At 39.0% G+C, this 18,716-nt stretch overlaps 1 protein-coding gene across 2 annotated transcripts in view; it reads right to left on the reverse strand.

The window, feature by feature from the left end:
* Nucleotides 1-5,954: 5,954 nt before the first annotated feature.
* Nucleotides 5,955-18,716, reverse strand: part of LOC128638698 (AP-2 complex subunit alpha-1) — a 112,230-nt gene continuing 99,468 nt past the window's right edge. For both annotated transcript variants that reach the window (XM_053690820.1, XM_053690819.1), the window contains one exon: nt 5,955-8,148. In XM_053690820.1, coding sequence (XP_053546795.1) covers nt 8,071-8,148 — 78 coding nt within the window. In that variant the 3' untranslated portion in view covers nt 5,955-8,070. The remainder of the gene's footprint in view (nt 8,149-18,716) is intronic.

The raw sequence follows: 18,716 nt of genomic DNA on the forward strand, positions 1-18,716 counted from the left end.
TGAAACTGACTGTCTGAAATAAGGAATATTGATCATCCTGAATCAAGGCAAATAAATGTTTAAACACATCTATTTAGAACTTTATATAAAAGTGCCCAACCATAGCTTAGAGTGTCACAAAAAATAAGACTTACTTACCCCAGGACACTCATCTACATGTAGTAGAAAGCCAAACCAGTACTGAAACGAGAATCAGTAGAGGTAATGGTATATATAAGAGTATATCGTCGATCTGAAAAGGGAGGTAAGAGATGAATCTCTACGACCGATAACAGAGAACCTATGAAATAGATCCCGTAGAAGGAGACCATTGAATTCAAATAGGCAATACTTTCTTCACATCCCTCTGACATTCACTGCACACTGAGAGGAAAACCGGGCTACAGCCTGCTGTGAAGCGCATATCAACGTAGAATCTAGCACAAACTTACTTCACCACCTCCACGGGAGGCAAAGTTTGTAAAACTGAATTGTGGGTGTGGTGAGGGGTGTATTTATAGGCATTTTAAGGTTTGGGAAACTTTGCCCCTCCTGGTAGGAATGTATATCCCATACGTCACTAGCTCATGGACTCTTGCTAATTACATGAAAGAAATATCTATTTTACTCCAACTTGTATTACTGTTACCTATCCAAACTGCAATGCATTTATGTTTTTTTTCTTTTGGAATCATTTTGTGAAAACCATAGTCAGGAGGAAAGCTAGCTAAGCAGCAGCAATGGACTACTGGTAGTGTAGCAGCTGTTGATTGGTTGCTGCACAATGCACATATACCTCTTTTCATTGTCTTATCTGATATGTTTAGCTGACAGTAGTACATTTCTGTTCCTTGAACAAAGGATACTAAAACAAATAGCATTGCATGCACAGTAGTCTGAATCATGAGCATAATGTTTGGGTTCTATGACTTTTGAAGATTATTCAGATGTCAGCTTCCATATCTCACTAAGGACAAGGATACACTGAAAATTTATATGTGATCATTATGCACAAAGTAAGTTATTTGCTGTTTTTTTTTACACAATCTGTTTCTTTTTACGTTTTAATTTACTTATCTTTTTCGATTGTTCTCTACCTCTAATTTTTCTTTTCTCTCTTGCTAGGTGTACACTTTGAACCATTTTGAAATATGGAACATCTGAATAATTTTTCCAGACTGGATTTCCAAGCAAAACACGAAGTGATAAATAATGGAAGACCAATGCCTGAGCTTAGACAACTAGTTCAGCCACAGAAAAATATAACAAGGTCTTTTCAAACAGAGTAGTATCAGGGAAAAGAGTGGCTTTCCATGCCTTCTGTTCTCCACTACCGACAACATTTGGAAAAGTACAGGATTTGCAGATTTAAAAAACCTATCCAGGGGCCTCAATATACATGAGAAATCACTCCGTCACACCCAGAATCAAATTGCTTTTAAAACCTTTGGAACTGCAAGGATTGATGCAGCTTTGAACGAACAGAGAAGATTACAAATAAGCAACCACAATGCTAAAGTAAAAGAAAACCGTGATATTTTAAAACAATTAATACAACCGTCCTCCTAGCAAGGCAGGAATTAGCATTTCGTGGTAACGATGAAGGTGCAAACTCTTGGAATCGTGGCAACTATGTGGAGGTAGTATATTTTATAGCAGAGATCCATGACAAGTTAGCAACGCATATGGAGACAGCCACAGTTTTTACTGGATTATCTAACAGGATACAAAATGATTTAATAGAATCAGTCGCTGATGTCATTAGAGATGACATAAAAAAGGAGATTGATGCAGCCCATTTGTTGCTATTGAAGTAGATGAGACAACTGAAGTCACTAACAAATCCCAGATATCTGTAGTTTTTCGTTATGTGACGAACAATGAGTTGACTTGTGAGGTTAAGGAGGCGTTCTTAGGATTTGATGAAGTGATTGACAGACGAGCAACAGCTATTGCTAATTATGTATTGGGAGTGTTGAAGAAATACAATTGTTAGGAAAAGCTGGTAAGTTAGACTTACGATGGAGCTGCTGTGATGGCATCAGATCTTAATGGGGTTCAGGCCAAGATTAAAGAAAAAGTTCCAGAAGCAACATTTTTCCATTGTTATGCCCACAAATTGAACCTGGTGCTTTTGCATTCAGCAAAATGTATGCCTGAGTGTAAACTATTTTTTTCAAAACTTGAGCATCTTGTCTCTTTTTTCAATCACTCAACCAAGCGCACCCACCTACTGGACGATGTTGTAAAGAAACGTTTACCAAGAGCGGCACCCACCAGATGGGAGTAAAAACTCCAGACTAGTGCAGACGGTCAACATGTACCTACCTGATCGGCGTGCTATGTTCGGGATTATAGTTGATGATGAAGTGAAATGGGAGGGTGACACCGCGTTGCTTGCTTCTGGATTTCTACAATGGCTGAATAAAGCATCAACCTGCTTCTTACTTATGACATATGAGGACATTTTCTTAAAAACTGACTGACTCTTTCTTATACTGCAGAATAGAGTCATGGATGTTGCATTCTGCTGTGCGTCAATTTGTGAAGTAATGGCATTTCTGGAACGCCAGAGACAAGACTGACGCATTCTATAAGCGATTTGAGGACAGATGTGTCAGATTTGGGCTCACAGAGAATGAGAGAGGCAATCATCCTATAAGAGAAGTAAGGCGGATGTTTTATAATATTCTGGACAATGTGATTGTTCAGATGAAAGCGCGGTTTGATCATTTTGAGGAGCTATCGTTTCTCAGTTTGGTTGACTGCACAAAACTTAAAGAAATTTCAGAAAATTTTGATGACACCAAACTGCAAAGCCTAGGAAAATACAGAAAGCACTTTGATTTGCTTCAACTCAAATGTGATCTGGTGGGCTTATACAGTGCAGAAAGAGTAAGGACTGAATGCAAATCACAGTTACAGCTCCTCAACTTTGTGATTGAGAATGATCTGATGAAGGGTCTTCCAGAGGCTGTAAAATTATTCAAGTTGGTGCTCACAATGCCAGCTACAACAGCTTCTGTAGAACGATCATTTTCTACATTGAAGAGAATAAAAACCCACAGTCGCAATAGGACTGAACAAAGTCGACTTTCCTCACTGGCACTCTTGTCTATTGAGACACCTAGACTTTTAATGTTAAAAGCTAAAGACAAAGAGGATTTCTACAAGAAAGTAACCGAAAAGTTTGTTTTAAAAGAAAGACAAATGGACTTTATTTATAAATGAGACTCTGTAGGTGCCCGACCACAGAAAAGAAAACATTTCTGCAGTGCTAAAAAAAAGTCATTACACCCCACCACCAGTTCTAATTTGTTCTATGTTATTTATTAAAGAGTTCTATTTTGAAAAAAAAAATAATTCTTTTTTTTAAATCTGAAGCTATTTTGCAATACTATGTTCAAATGATGCAATATTATCCAACTTTTAAAAACTTTTTTTTCTACCGGCAATCAACATATTGCAGATGAGCTGGTTCTTTAGTGCAGTGTTTCCAACCCACTGTGGTCCTCAAGTACCCCAAACAGGCTATGTTTTATTTAATTATAGCTGAACCAGTGCAAAGGTGAAGTAATCGGCTGAATAGTAACACCATGGTTACTAACCTTCTCTCACATATAAACTGATTATTTCATATGTGCATTGGTTCAGCTACAAGGAAAACCAACTCTGTTGTGGGCTTGGGGACCACGTCTGAGATAAAATGTTTTAGTGTAACTGTCAAATTTTACCATTTCAATACAAAGGGACCTGCAGAAAAAATTCTATATCATCACAGAAGATGAAGAAAGTTCTGCCTCTTGCAAGGTAAGACCATGTACTCTTTCATTTGTATTCAATGAGTATAATCAGTGGAACTGCATTTGCCTATATAATCATTATTTAATTTGTTTCTTACGTGTAAACGTGTGTTGTAAATAATGATAATTGCCCTTATGCAACCTGCTAATTTAATCGTCAATTTAAGCTACCTCTATGGTTCATATATTGGCTTCTCGGGCATATCATACTAGCCAGTGCCTCACTTGCTTCTGACCTCACGTCACTGCACTATAGTGATGGGAAGGTACTGCTGGGTGGTGAATAATAAAACCGTTCACATTGTGAACACAAGATATGATAAATGAGTATATCTGTGTCTGTACATAAATAACCTCAGTCCTGAGGTTCCATGTGTGCCCCAGAATTGCTCTATAAGTAGTGCAGCAGAAAAGAGTAACTAACACATTGCTGTCCCTGGAGTCCATCATAAACCCCCCTAGACTGCAGGACATTTGGCTAATATCCTTCTCTTTTAGGCAACAAGCCATTAAAAGGGGGATGGTAATACAAATCAGGACTTACCCAGCTTCTGTCCTTCCTGAGGAGACATGTTACACAAGGAAAATCAGTGTAACTAACACTGTTTGCCTAAAAGGGAGGATAGCATAGTTATCTGGAAGAGACATAGGAGCTTCCCTGTGAGATCGAGTAGCTAACATCCACCAAAACTCTACTAAGAGAATTGCATGGCAATTTCAACAACTCCCCTGTCCTCTCTTGCCGGAAATAATCCATTGAGGACAATAAAATCAGAATCTTCAGCAGAGCACCTTTCTCTGCCTACCTCCATGAAACTGAGGCAAATGACTACTTGGAGGGTAGAGGAAGAGGTAGGGATATTTAAAACTTTGTTTGGGGTGTCTTTGCCTCCTCCTGGTGGCCAGGTATTTCCCATAGGTTATGAATGGATTTCTGGACTCTCACTGCCATTAGAAAGTATAATATGTATGTATGATGCTTTTTTCTTCTTGTGAGTGATATTCTATGATACAACCAGGTTTAATTTTATCTTAAATCTGGGGTGTGCTGTTTAGTGCTTACTATGAAAGAATATACTTGTGCTAACATGTATACATTTGTTTTTAGCTTTAGCCAAATTACTGTAGCTAAATGTAAGGAAATTGTAACCACACAACAAACTTGTGAGCCATCAGAAATTGGCACATATCGATTTTCCAAATAATTCTAAAAAATGAAGAGAAATATTTGGATATGGTAACATAGTAGATGCAGTTGCAAGCGAAAAAAAAATTCCATCAATTTCAACCTTTACAGATCCTGAGTGATCCCTGTTTTTAATAATAAAAACTCTGCCAAGTGATCTGATAGTATATATTTAAAATGTATGTATTTTTTTTTTTTAGCCAAAAATAAATCCAAGCCCTTTTTAAGGTTCTGTTATGGCAGTCACTAGATCCTCAGAGTATCACTATTTGATTACTCTTACAGTAAACACAGTTTTTGTTGCTGGAGATTAAATCTCTTTTCCTCTTGCCTTAAAAGTTTCATCTCTAGCCACAAACAATGTTCAAATAATAAACAGCACTTCTGCCAACTCTCTACACAGGCCAAGAACACATTTATATAATATAAAAATTGTATTACCTCTGTATTTATAGAGCAAAGAGACCATACAGATCTGCAACGTCCTTTTTAAAAGGGATATGAAACCCAATAATGTTCTTTTGTGATTCAGACCGAACATACCATTTTAAAAAAAAAAAGTTTCCAATTTACTTCTATTATCAGTTTTGTTTCGTTCTCATATTCTGTGTTGAAGAGATACCTAGGTAGGCATCTGAGGCACTACATGGCAGGAAAAAGTACTGCCATCTAGTGCTCTTGCAAATGCATAACATTCTTACAAAACTACTGCCATATAGTGCTCCAGAAATGGGCCAGCTCCTAAGCATACATCCCTGCATTTCAACAAAAGATAACAAGAGAACAAAGAAAAAACATAATAGAAGTATATTAGAACGTCGTTTAAAATCACATGCTCTATCTGAATCATGAAATACATTTTTTGGGTTTTATATCCCTTTAATGACTGGTCCCAAATTCTGTATGCCATACTTAAGCTGAGATCTTTGCAGATTGGGAGAAAAAACTAAACACAATACAAACAAAGTACTCATCAAACCAAATGCCATATTTAAAACAAAGGAATGGAAATGAACCCATGGCTCAACCTTTTATTCCAGGACTCTCTGAGGGAATGATACAGTTTATAAAATACACAAATAGAAAATATGTAAGTCTAATATGATACAGAATGCATAAAGCTTTAGCAATACATCCATTTATAGTTACACACACTCTCACACATGGGCTTACTGTTAACTAGTAATGTACTACGCAAAAAGAAGAATCAGCACCAGCGAGGACTGCACGCCAGAAAAAAAAAGCAATTAAAAACAATAATACAAAAAAGCTATAAAAAATAAAATATGGGTGACATCTTTTGAATTCCTTTGACAACTGACTGATGCAGAGAAGAACTGATAGATAAAAAATAAAAACTCTCAAATATAGATTGTAGTGACTGACAAAACATATAACAAAGGTTAAAGGGAAATGTCCACATGCAGATACTGGGAGTTAGACTTGATATACTTGGTTCTGTAGACTATTGAAAGAAATTATACTTTAAATGTCACCTGGAGGTGGAAACCTGGTATTGCAAAAGGATCCATATACTTAGTCTGGTGAAATCAGAGAAACTTTCACTGGGCTGTTCTATTTGATATGTTATGAGAAGTAGCAATTAAGGCTCCAAGACTACCTATAAATTGCAGGGATGCATCTGTGGGTTATCTATGTACCTTCTAATTATGTATTAACATTTATATATATTTTATATATTTATATATACTTATTTACAAAGGTAGGCAACTTTCCTACCATCAGAAAAACAAAACACTGTAGCAATTAAAAGGACATAGAATTTGTGGAGATTATAAAGCAAGATATTGTCTAAACCGATTAACAGATTATGTGGGAAGGTTATTTGATCACCTGCATCAAAAAATCTGCATTTTTATGCCATGGGTATAAAAAAAAAAGGATTGCCTCATAAGGAGAACTGTATATTGATTTATATATTCTGTAGGTTTAGACCTGTTCTATTTCTTTGAGGCCAAGACGATCCATTTCATAGTCCAAGGTGAGGAGATTATTATGGTCGAGATGAATGTTAAGAATTCACATATGCACATGCATGGAATGATTCTACGAGGTAAAAAGTCAGTATGCTTACATACTGCATACAAGGTGGAGGCATGGAATACTTGGACAAAAAGACACAATCACACAGACACACAAACATCTCAGGGGAGAGGTTTCAGCAGCTAGGCCCAAACTATGAGTAGACGTAGAGCAAATCAGTTACTAGATCAATTAGCTCTGTTATGGACCACATGAAAACAGCAAACAGCAAATCACTGGCAAGATGACACTAAATGCTATAATCGTTGGTGACAAAAGTTACTACTACAGTATATAGCTTAGCAAGGTAAAAAGCACCAATGGATTTTTTTCATTTTTAAAATGCGGTAGCAAAAATAAAGTGATTAATATTCTATGTTGAAAACTTTTCTGCAAACCTTGATGAACTAATGTTCACCTAAGATTTATTTTGCCATCACGGTGTCTAATACCTTAGCTGCTGAAATGCCATTTAACTATTAGAAGTAAATTGCTGTTCCTCTTGCAGTGATGTGAATAATCACAAGGGAGAAAGAAAATGAAAGAAAAAAATTCAATACTACAGCTTTTGTTTCCCTCATCTATAATCCAACATTGTTCTAATAAGCAGCATTTCCCCTGGTGCAAAATATGATATGCATTTGGGCCAGCGTGAACAGATATTTGAATCCTTATCTGTATACCAACCAGAGGCAGCATGGAGGGTGGCACTCTGTGTTCATAATTCGGGGGTGTTCTGCTTTAAATATCCCTTTCAGAGTAGTTACTTTATACTCACAGCAAGAACAACAAAATCTAGTAAAACGACCACATATCTTATTACAATAAGAATATTAATAGTTAGTCTTGTCTTTTGCTTGTTTTACAAGTCTCTTGGACATTACTGGACGCAGAACACACACACAAAATAAGACAATCTGCATAGATGGGGCATTAATCAGCCCACCCTTGCTGTCACATGCACACAGATGCACACATTTGCTTGATGCAAGTTAAACCCTCCTTGTAGTGTTTTTCTTCTTTGTTTCTTTACAGCCTTCATTACACATTCAAGTTGGCTTAAAACTGCTTGGATAGGAGCTCACAAAGGTGCTTGGAGACGGTTTCTTTGCTGGTTCTTAACGTAAGTCTGTACATCTAAAAGCAAGAAGAAAGATAAATGTACATGCAGCAGCTGACAGTTAAACTCTTTAACACATGAATTAACAGAATATTACACCATAATCCATTGCAATGTAATTAAAGGGAAAGTCTAGTGAAAATTAAACTTTCATAATTCAGATAGAGCATGCAATTATAAGCAACTTTCTAATTTACTCCTATTATCATTTTTTCTTCATTCTCTTGGTATATTTATTTGAATGTAAGCTTATGATGGGTGGCTACATTTAGACACCAATCAACAAGCGCTACCCAGGTTCTGAACCAAAAATGGACCGGCTCGTAAGCTTTCATTCTTGCTTTTGCAAATAAAAATTGATAATAGGAGTAAATTAGAAGGTTGCTTAGAATTGCATGCTCTATCTGAATCACGAAAGTTTAATTTTGACTAGACTATCCCTTTAAAAAGTAACTTAAAAGTGCAAAAAGAAAATTCTCTGTTGTGTTAGTGAACAGTACTATAGTGGGCTGTTGAGCTTCAATGCATTACAGGACCTAGCTGAACACATTGTGTGAGCCAATGACAAGAGGTGTATGTGTAGCCACCAATCACTAGCTAGCTCCAAGTAGTGCATTGCATTGGTATGCTTCTCAATAAAAGGATACTAGGAGAAGAAAGCAAATTTGATAATAGAATATAAAGTAAAAGTCTCTTAAAATGAATGTCAACTATAAAAGTTTAATCCTGAAATTCCCTTTATGTCATTCAAGTATGCATCTGAATTGAATCACTGCAATACAAAGATGAACATCATACAAAATATTGTACAAGCTTTTAATGCTGTCATTTTGTTAGCATTCATTTGCTGTCCGATGATTGTACCCTTGAAAAGCCTCAAGTGATGTTCATCTCATTTGCTGTAGACAATCAGCGAAAAAATAAAATTAGCTCTTGCACTAATAAAGCAACCACTGTGCAGCAAGTAGGTGGCTCAGGGTACTGAATTCCCAAGAACACACTTGATCCTCTGGGTGGGGAGTAGAAAAAAAACTACAACATTCAGGTTTAAAATGCAAGCAAAGCCTTCAAAAATAGATAATGAAAGTGCACTGCAAAGCGTTTTACACTGTGAATGGGAAATAAAATTTGAGGTTAAAGGGACATTACGGTCAAAATGTAAATGCACATCGATTAATTATATCTCTGAATAGAAACATAATTTATTCTTACCTGATAAAATCCTTGCTTGTGTGGAATTCATCTCCTGGCCACCAGGAGGAGGCAAAGACACGCTACAACATAGCTTTAAAAGGGACAATCAAGTCCAAAAAGAACTTTTATGATTTAAATAGTAATAAATGTAATAAATAGTAGTAAATGTAATTTTAAACAACTTTACAATTTAATTTTATCACCAATTTTGCTTTGTACTCTTAGTATTCTTAGTTGAAAGCTAAACCTAGGCGATTAATATGCTAATTTCTTAGACCTTGAAGACTGCCTCTAATCTCAATGCATTTTGACCACTAAAGGGCATTAGTTCATGTGTTTTATATAGATAACATTGAGCTCATGCACGTGAAGTTACCCTGGAGTGAGCACTAATTGGCTAAAATGCAAGTCTGTTAAAAGAACTGAAATAATAGGGCAGTTTGCAGAGGCATAGATATAAGGTAATCACAGAGGTAAAAAACATAATTTATGTAAGAACTTACCTGATAAATTCATTTCTTTCATATTAGCAAGTCCATGAGCTAGTGACGTATGGGATATACATTCCTACCAGGAGGGGCAAAGTTTCCCAAACCTCAAAATGCCTATAAATACACCCCTCACCACACCCACAATTCAGTTTAACGAATAGCCAAGAAGTGGGGTGATAACAAAGTGCAAAAGCATATAAAATAAGGAATTGGAATAATTGTGCTTTATACAAAAATCATAACCACCCCAAAAAAAGGGCGGGCCTCATGGACTCTTGCTAATATGAAAGAAATGAATTTATCAGGTAAGTTCTTACATAAATTATGTTTTCTTTCATGTAATTAGCAAGAGTCCATGAGCTAGTGACGTATGGGATAATGATTACCCAAGATGTGGATCTTTCCACACAAGAGTCACTAGAGAGGGAGGGATAAAATAAAGACAGCCAATTCCTGCTGAAAATAATCCACACCCAAAATAAAGTTTAATGAAAAACATAAGCAGAAGATTCAAACTGAAACCGCTGCCTGAAGTACTTTTCTACCAAAAACTGCTTCAGAAGAAGAAAATACATCAAAATGGTAGAATTTAGTAAAAGTATGCAAAGAGGACCAAGTTGCTGCTTTGCAAATCTGATCAATCGAAGCTTCATTCCTAAACGCCAAGGAAGTAGAAACTGACCTAGTAGAATGAGCTGTAATCCTCTGAGGCGGAGTTTTACCCGACTCAACATAGGCAAGATGAATTAAAGATTTCAACCAAGATGCCAAAGAAATGGCAGAAGCTTTCTGGCCTTTTCTAGAACCGGAAAAGATAACAAATAGACTAGAAGTCTTACGGAAAGACTTAGTAGCTTCAACATAATATTTCAAAGCTCTAACAACATCCAAAGAATGCAACGATTTCTCCTTAGAATTCTTAGGATTAGGACATAATGAAGGAACCACAATTTCTCTACTAATGTTGTTGGAATTCACAACTTTAGGTAAAAAATCAAAAGAAGTTCGCAACACCGCCTTATCCTGATGAAAAATCAGAAAAGGAGACTCACAAGAAAGAGCAGATAATTCAGAAACTCTTCTGGCAGAAGAGATTGCCAAAAGGAACAAAACTTTCCAAGAAAGTAATTTAATGTCCAATGAATGCATAGGTTCAAACGGAGGAGCTTGAAGAGCCCCCAGAACCAAATTCAAACTCCAAGGAGAAGAAATTGACTTAATGACAGGTTTTATACGAACCAAAGCTTGTACAAAACAATGAATATCAGGAAGAATAGCAATCTTTCTGTGAAAAAGAACAGAAAGAGCAGAGATTTGACCTTTCAAGAAACTTGCGGACAAACCCTTATCTAAACCATCCTGAAGAAACTGTAAAATTCTCGGTATTCTAAAAGAATGCCAAGAAAAATGATGAGAAAGACACCAAGAAATATAAGTCTTCCAGACTCTATAATATATCTCTCTAGATACAGATTTACGCGCCTGTAACATAGTATTAATCACAGAGTCAGAGAAACCTCTTTGACCAAGAATCAAGCGTTCAATCTCCATACCTTTAAATTTAAGGATTTCAGATCCTGATGGAAAAAGGACCTTGCGACAGAAGGTCTGGTCTTAACGGAAGAGTCCACGGTTGGCAAGAGGCCATCCGGACCAGATCCGCATACCAAAACCTGTGAGGCCATGCCGGAGCTACCAGCAGAACAAACGAGCATTCCTTCAGAATCTTGGAGATTACTCTTGGAAGAAGAACTAGAGGCGGAAAGATATAGGCAGGATGATACTTCCAGGAAGTGATAATGCATCCACTGCCTCCGCCTGAGGATCCCGGGATCTGGACAGATACCTGGGAAGTTTCTTGTTTAGATGAGACGCCATCAGATCTATTTCTGGAAGTTCCCACATTTGAACAATCTGAAGAAATACCTCTGGGTGAAGAGACCATTCGCCCGGATGCAACGTTTGGCGACTGAGATAATCCGCTTCCCAATTGTCTATACCTGGGATATGAACCGCAGAGATTAGACAGGAGCTGGATTCCACCCAAACCAGAATTCGAGATACTTCTTTCATAGCCAGAGGACTGTGAGTCCCTCCTTGATGATTGATGTATGCCACAGTTGTGACATTGTCTGTCTGAAAACAAATGAACGATTCTCTCTTCAGAAGAGGCCAAAACTGAAGAGCTCTGAAAATTGCACGAAGTTCCAAAATATTGATCGGTAATCTCACCTCCTGAGATTCCCAAACTCCTTGTGCCGTCAGAGATCCCCACACAGCTCCCCAACCCGTGAGACTTGCATCTGTTGAAATTACAGTCCAGGTCGGAAGCACAAAAGAAGCCCCCTGAATTAAACGATGGTGATCTGTCCACCACGTTAGAGAGTGTCGTACAATCGGTTTTAAAGATATTATTTGAGATATCTTTGTGTAATCCTTGCACCATTGATTCAGCATACAGAGCTGAAGAGGTCGCATGTGAAAACGAGCCAAGGGGATCGCGTCCGATGCAGCAGTCATAAGACCTAGAATTTCCATGCATAAGGCTACCGAAGGGAATGATTGTGACTGAAGGTTTCGACAAGCTGAAATCAATTTTAGACGTCTCTTGTCTGTTAAAGACAGAGTCATGGACACTGAATCTATCTGGAAACCCAGAAAGGTCACCCTTGTCTGAGGAATCAATGAACTTTTTGGTAAATTGATCCTCCAACCATGATCTTGAAGAAACAACACAAGTCGATTCGTATGAGATTCTGCTAAATGTAAAGACTGAGCAAGTACCAAGATATCGTCCAAATAAGGAAATACCACAATACCCTGTTCTCTGATTACAGACAGAAGGGCACCGAGAACCTTTGTAAAAATTCTTGGAGCTGTAGCTAGGCCAAACGGCAGAGCCACAAACTGGTAATGCTTGTCCAGAAAAGAGAATCTCAGGAACTGATAATGATCTGGATGAATCGGAATATGCAGATATGCATCCTGTAAATCTATTGTGGACATATAATGCCCTTGCTGAACAAAAGGCAAGATAGTCCTTACAGTTACCATTTTGAACGTAGGTATCCTTACATAACGATTCAATATTTTTAGATCCAGAACTGGTCTGAAGGAATTCTCCTTCTTTGGTACAATGAAGAGATTTGAATAAAACCCCATCCCCTGTTCCGGAACTGGAACTGGCATAATTACTCCAGCCAACTCTAGATCTGAAACACAATTCAGAAATGCTTGAGCTTTCACTGGATTTACTGGGACACGGGAAAGAAAAAATCTCTTTGCAGGAGGTCTCATCTTGAAACCAATTCTGTACCCTTCTGAAACAATGTTCTGAATCCAAAGATTGTGAACTGGAATGAGGGCCGCACCTTCATGTGGACTTAGAAGCAGGCTTTGCCTTTCTAGCAGGCTTGGATTTATTCCAGACTGGAGATGGTTTCCAAACTGAAAATGCTCCTGAGGATGAAGGATCAGGCTTTTGTTCTTTGTTGAAACGAAAGGAACGAAAACGATTATTAGCCCTGTTTTTACCCTTAGATTTTTTATCCTGTGGTAAAAAAGTTCCTTTCCCACCAGTAACAGTTGAGATAATAGAATCCAACTGAGAACCAAATAATTTGTTACCCTGGAAAGAAATGGAAAGTAGAGTTGATTTAGAAGCCATATCAGCATTCCAAGTCTTAAGCCATAAAGCTCTTCTAGCTAAAATAGCTAGAGACATAAACCTGACATCAACTCTAATAATATCAAAAATGGCATCACAGATAAAATTATTAGCATGCTGAAGAATAATAATATTATGAGAATCATGATCTGTTACTTGTTGCGCTAAAGTTTCCAACCAAAAAGTTGAAGCTGCAGCAACATCAGCCAATGATATAGCAGGTCTAAGAAGATTACCTGAACACAGATAAGCTTTTCTTAGAAAGGATTCAATTTTCCTATCTAAAGGATCCTTAAACGAAGTACCATCTGACGTAGGAATAGTAGTACGTTTAGCAAGGGTAGAAATAGCCCCATCAACTCTAGGGATTTTGTCCCAAAATTCTAATCTGTCAGACGGCACAGGATATAATTGCTTAAAACGTTTAGAAGGAGTAAATGAATTACCCAATTTATCCCATTCTTTGGAAATTACTTCAGAAATAGCATTAGGAACAGGAAAAACTTCTGGAATAACCACAGGAGATTTAAATACCTTATCTAAACGTTTAGAATTAGTATCAAGAGGACCAGAATCCTCTATTTCTAAAGCAATTAGTACTTCTTTAAGTAAAGAACGAATAAATTCCATTTTAAATAAATATGAAGATTTATCAGCATCAATCTCTGAGACAGAATCCTCTGAACCAGAAGAATCATCAGAATCAGAATGATGATGTTCATTTAAAAATTCATCTGTAGGGAGAGAAGTTTTAAAAGATTTTTTATGTTTACTAGAAGGAGAAATAACTGACATAGCCTTCTTGATGGATTCAGAAACAAAATCTCTTATGTTATCAGGAACATTCTGCACCTTAGATGTTGAAGGAACTGCAACAGGCAATGGTACTTTACTAAAGGAAATATTATCTGCATTAACAAGTTTGTCATGACAATTAATACAAACAACAGCCGGAGGAATAGCTACCAAAAGTTTACAGCAGATACACTTAGCTTTGGTAGGTCCAGCACTAGACAGCGATTTTCCTGAAGTATCTTCTGACTCAGATGCAACGTGAGACATCTTGCAATATGTAAGAGAAAAAACAACATATAAAGCAAAATTGATCAAATTCCTTAAATGACAGTTTCAGGAATGGGAAAAAATGCCAAAGAACAAGCTTCTAGCAACCAGAAGCAATGAAAAATGAGACAAATAATGTGGAGACAAAAGCGACGCCCATATTTTTTTTAGCGCCAAATAAGACGCCCACATTATTTGGCGCCTAAATGCTTTTGGCGCCAAAAATGACGCCACTTCCGGAACGCCGACATTTTTGGCGCAAAATAACGTAAAAAAATGACGCAACTTCCGGCGACACGTATGACGCCGGAAACGGAAAAGAATTTTTTGCGCCAAAAAAGTCCGCGCCAAGAATGACGCAATAAAATGAAACATTTTCAGCCCCCGCGAGCCTAACAGCCCACAGGGAAAAAAGAGTCAAATTTTTGAAGGTAAGAAAAAATGATTAATTCAAATGCATTATCCCAAATATGAAACTGACTGTCTGAAAATAAGGAATGTTGAACATTCTGAGTCAAGGCAAATGAATGTTTGAATACATATATTTAGAACTTTATAAACAAAGTGCCCAACCATAGCTTAGAGTGTCACAGAAAATAAGATTTACTTACCCCAGGACACTCATCTACATGTTTGTAGAAAGCCAAACCAGTACTGAAACGAGAATCAGCAGAGGTAATGGTATATAAATAAGAGTATATCGTCGATCTGAAAAGGGAGGTAAGAGATGAATCTCTACGACCGATAACAGAGAACCTATGAAATAGACCCCGTAGAAGGAGATCACTGCATTCAAATAGGCAATACTCTCCTCACATCCCTCTGACATTCACTGCACGCTGAGAGGAAAACCGGGCTCCAACTTGCTGCGGAGCGCATATCAACGTAGAATCTAGCACAAACTTACTTCACCACCTCCATAGGAGGCAAAGTTTGTAAAACTGAATTGTGGGTGTGGTGAGGGGTGTATTTATAGGCATTTTGAGGTTTGGGAAACTTTGCCCCTCCTGGTAGGAATGTATATCCCATACGTCACTAGCTCATGGACTCTTGCTAATTACATGAAAGAAAGTGTATTTCTATAGCAGTGTTGTTTATGCAAAACTGGGGAATGGATAATAAAGGGATTATCTTTCTTTTTAAACAACAACAATTTTGGTGTTGACTGTCCCTTTAAAGTATCTCTCCTACTTCACTTTCCCTCCCAGTAGTACATATAGCCAAGAATAGGAGGAAGTAGTAAGACAGACAGTAGGGTAAAGAGGTGCAAATGAGAACTGCAGACAACTAGCAAAAAAATGGGCACGGACTACGAGAAGCCACGCTTTGATAGGATCAAGCGTTCAATCTCCATGCAGTCAGCCTCAGAGAAATTAGATTTGGATGGTTGAAAGGACCTTGTATTAGAAGGTCCTGTCTCAGAGGCAAAGACCATGGTGGACAGGACGACATGTCCACTAGGTCTGCATACCAAGTCCTGCGTGGCCACGCAGGCGCTATCAGAATCACTGATGCTCTCTCCTGTTTGATCTTGGCAATCAGTCGAGGTAGCAGCGGAAATGGTGGAAATACATAAGCCATGTTGAAAACCCAAGGGGCTGCCAGAGCATCTATCAGCGCCGCTCCCGGGTCCCTGGACCTGGATCCGTAACAAGGAAGCTTGGCGTTCTGGCGAGACGCCATGATATCCAGTTCTGGTTTGCCCCAACGATGAATCAGTTGAGCGAAGACCTCCGGATGAAGTTCCCACTCCCCCGGATGAAAAGACTGGCGACTTAGAAAGTCCGCCTCCCAGTTCTCCACGCCTGGGATGTAGATCGCTGACAGGTGGCAAGAGTGAGACTCTGCCCAGCGAATTATCTTTGAGACTTCTAACATCGCTAGGGAACTCCTGGTTCCCCCTTGATGGTTGATGTAAGCCACAGTCGTGATGTTGTCCGACTGAAATCTGATGAACCTCAGTGTTGCTAACTGAGGCCAAGCTAGAAGAGCATTGAATATTGCTCTCAACTCCAGAATATTTATTGGGAGGAGTTTCTCCTCCTGAGTCCATAATCCCTGAGCCTTCAGGGAGTTCCAGACTGCGCCCCAACCTAGAAGGCTGGCATCTGTTGTTACGATCGTCCAATCTGGCCTGCGAAAGGTCATCCCCTTGGACAGATGGACCCGAGAAAGCCGCCAGAGAAGAGAATCTCTGATCTCTTGATCCAGATTTAGTAGAAGGGACAAATCTGAGTAATCCCCATTCCACTGACTTAGCATGCATAATTGCAGCGGTCTGAGATGCAGGCGCGCAAATGGTACTATGTCCATTGCCGCTACCATTAAGCCGATTACTTCCATGCACTGAGCTACTGATGGGCGTGGAATGGTATGAAGGACACGGCAAGCATTCAGAAGCTTTGATAACCTGGACTCCGTCAGGTAAATCTTCATCTCTATAGAATCTATAAGAGTCCCCAGGAAGGGAACTCTTGTGAGTGGTAATAGAGAACTCTTTTCCACGTTCACCTTCCACCCATGCGACCTCAGAAATGCCAGAACTATCTCTGTATGAGACTTGGCAATTTGAAAACTTGACGCCTGTATCAGAATGTCGTCTAGGTACGGAGCCACCGCTATGCCTCGCGGTCTTAAAACCGCCAGAAGTGAGCCCAGAACCTTTGTAAAAATTCTCGGGGCCGTAGCTAACCCGAAGGGAAGAGCTACAAACTGGTAATGCCTGTCTAGAAAGGCAAATCTTAGGTACCGATAATGATCTTTGTGAATCGGTATGTGAAGGTAGGCATCCTTTAAGTCCACTGTGGTCATGTATTGACCCTCTTGGATCATGGGTAGGATGGTTCGAATAGTTTCCATTTTGAATGATGGAACTCTTAGGAATTTGTTTAAGATTTTTAGGTCCAAGATTGGTCTGAAGGTTCCCTCTTTCTTGGGAACCACAAACAGATTTGAGTAAAAACCTTGCCCTTGTTCCGTCCGCGGAACTGGGTGGATCACCCCCATTACTAAGAGGTCTTGTACACAGCGTAGAAATGCCTCTTTCTTTATTTGGTTTGCTGATAACCTTGAAAGATGAAATCTCCCTTGTGGAGGAGAAGCTTTGAAGTCCAGAAGATATCCCTGAGATATGGTCTCCAACGCCCAGGGATCCTGGACATCTCTTGCCCAAGCCTGGGCGAAAAGAGAAAGTCTGCCCCCCACTAGATCCGTTTCCGGATAGGGGGCCCTCTCTTCATGCTGTCTTAGGGGCAGAAGTAGGTTTTCTGGCCTGCTTGCCCTTGTTCCAGGACTGGTTAGCTTTCCAGCCCTGTCTGTAACGAGCAACAGTTCCTTCCTGTTTTGGAGCGGAGGAAGTTGATGCTGCTCCTGCCTTGAAGTTACGAAAGGCACGAAAATTAGGCTGTTTGGCCTTTGATTTGGCCCTGTCCTGAGGAAGAGTATGACCCTTACCTCCAGTAATGTCAGCAATAATTTCTTTCAAGCCGGGCCCGAATAAGGTCTGCCCTTTGAAAGGAATATTAAGCAATTTAGATTTAGAAGTCACGTCAGCTGACCAGGATTTAAGCCATAGCGCTCTGCGCGCCTGGATGGCGAATCCGGAGTTCTTAGCCGTTAGTTTGGTTAAATGTACAACGGCATCAGAAACAAATGCGTTAGCTAGCTTAAGTGCTTTAAGATTGTCCATAATCTCGTCCAATGGAGCTGTGCGAATGGCCTCTTCCAGAGACTCAAACCAGAATGCCGCAGCAGCAGTGACAGGCGCAATGCATGCAAGGGGCTGTAAGATAAAACCTTGTTGAATAAACATTTTCTTAAGGTAACCTTCTAATTTTTTATCCATTGGATGCGAAAAAGCACAACTATCCTCCACCGGGATAGTGGTACGTTTAGCTAAAGTAGAAACTGCTCCCTCCACTCTAGGGACAGTCTGCCAAAGGTCCCGTGTAGTGGCGTCTATTGGAAACATTTTCCTAAATATAGGAGGTGGGGAAAAGGGCACACCGGGTCTATCCCACTCCTTGCTAATAATTTCTGTAAGCCTTTTAGGTATAGGAAAAACGTCAGTACACACCGGCACCGCATAGTATCTATCCAGCCTACATAATTTCTCTGGAATTGCAACTGTGTTACAGTCATTCAGAGCCGCTAAAACCTCCCCTAGCAATAC

The sequence above is a fragment of the Bombina bombina genome, chromosome 8 (genome assembly GCF_027579735.1).
Source record: "Bombina bombina isolate aBomBom1 chromosome 8, aBomBom1.pri, whole genome shotgun sequence".
Taxonomy (NCBI): Eukaryota; Metazoa; Chordata; class Amphibia; order Anura; family Bombinatoridae; genus Bombina; species Bombina bombina.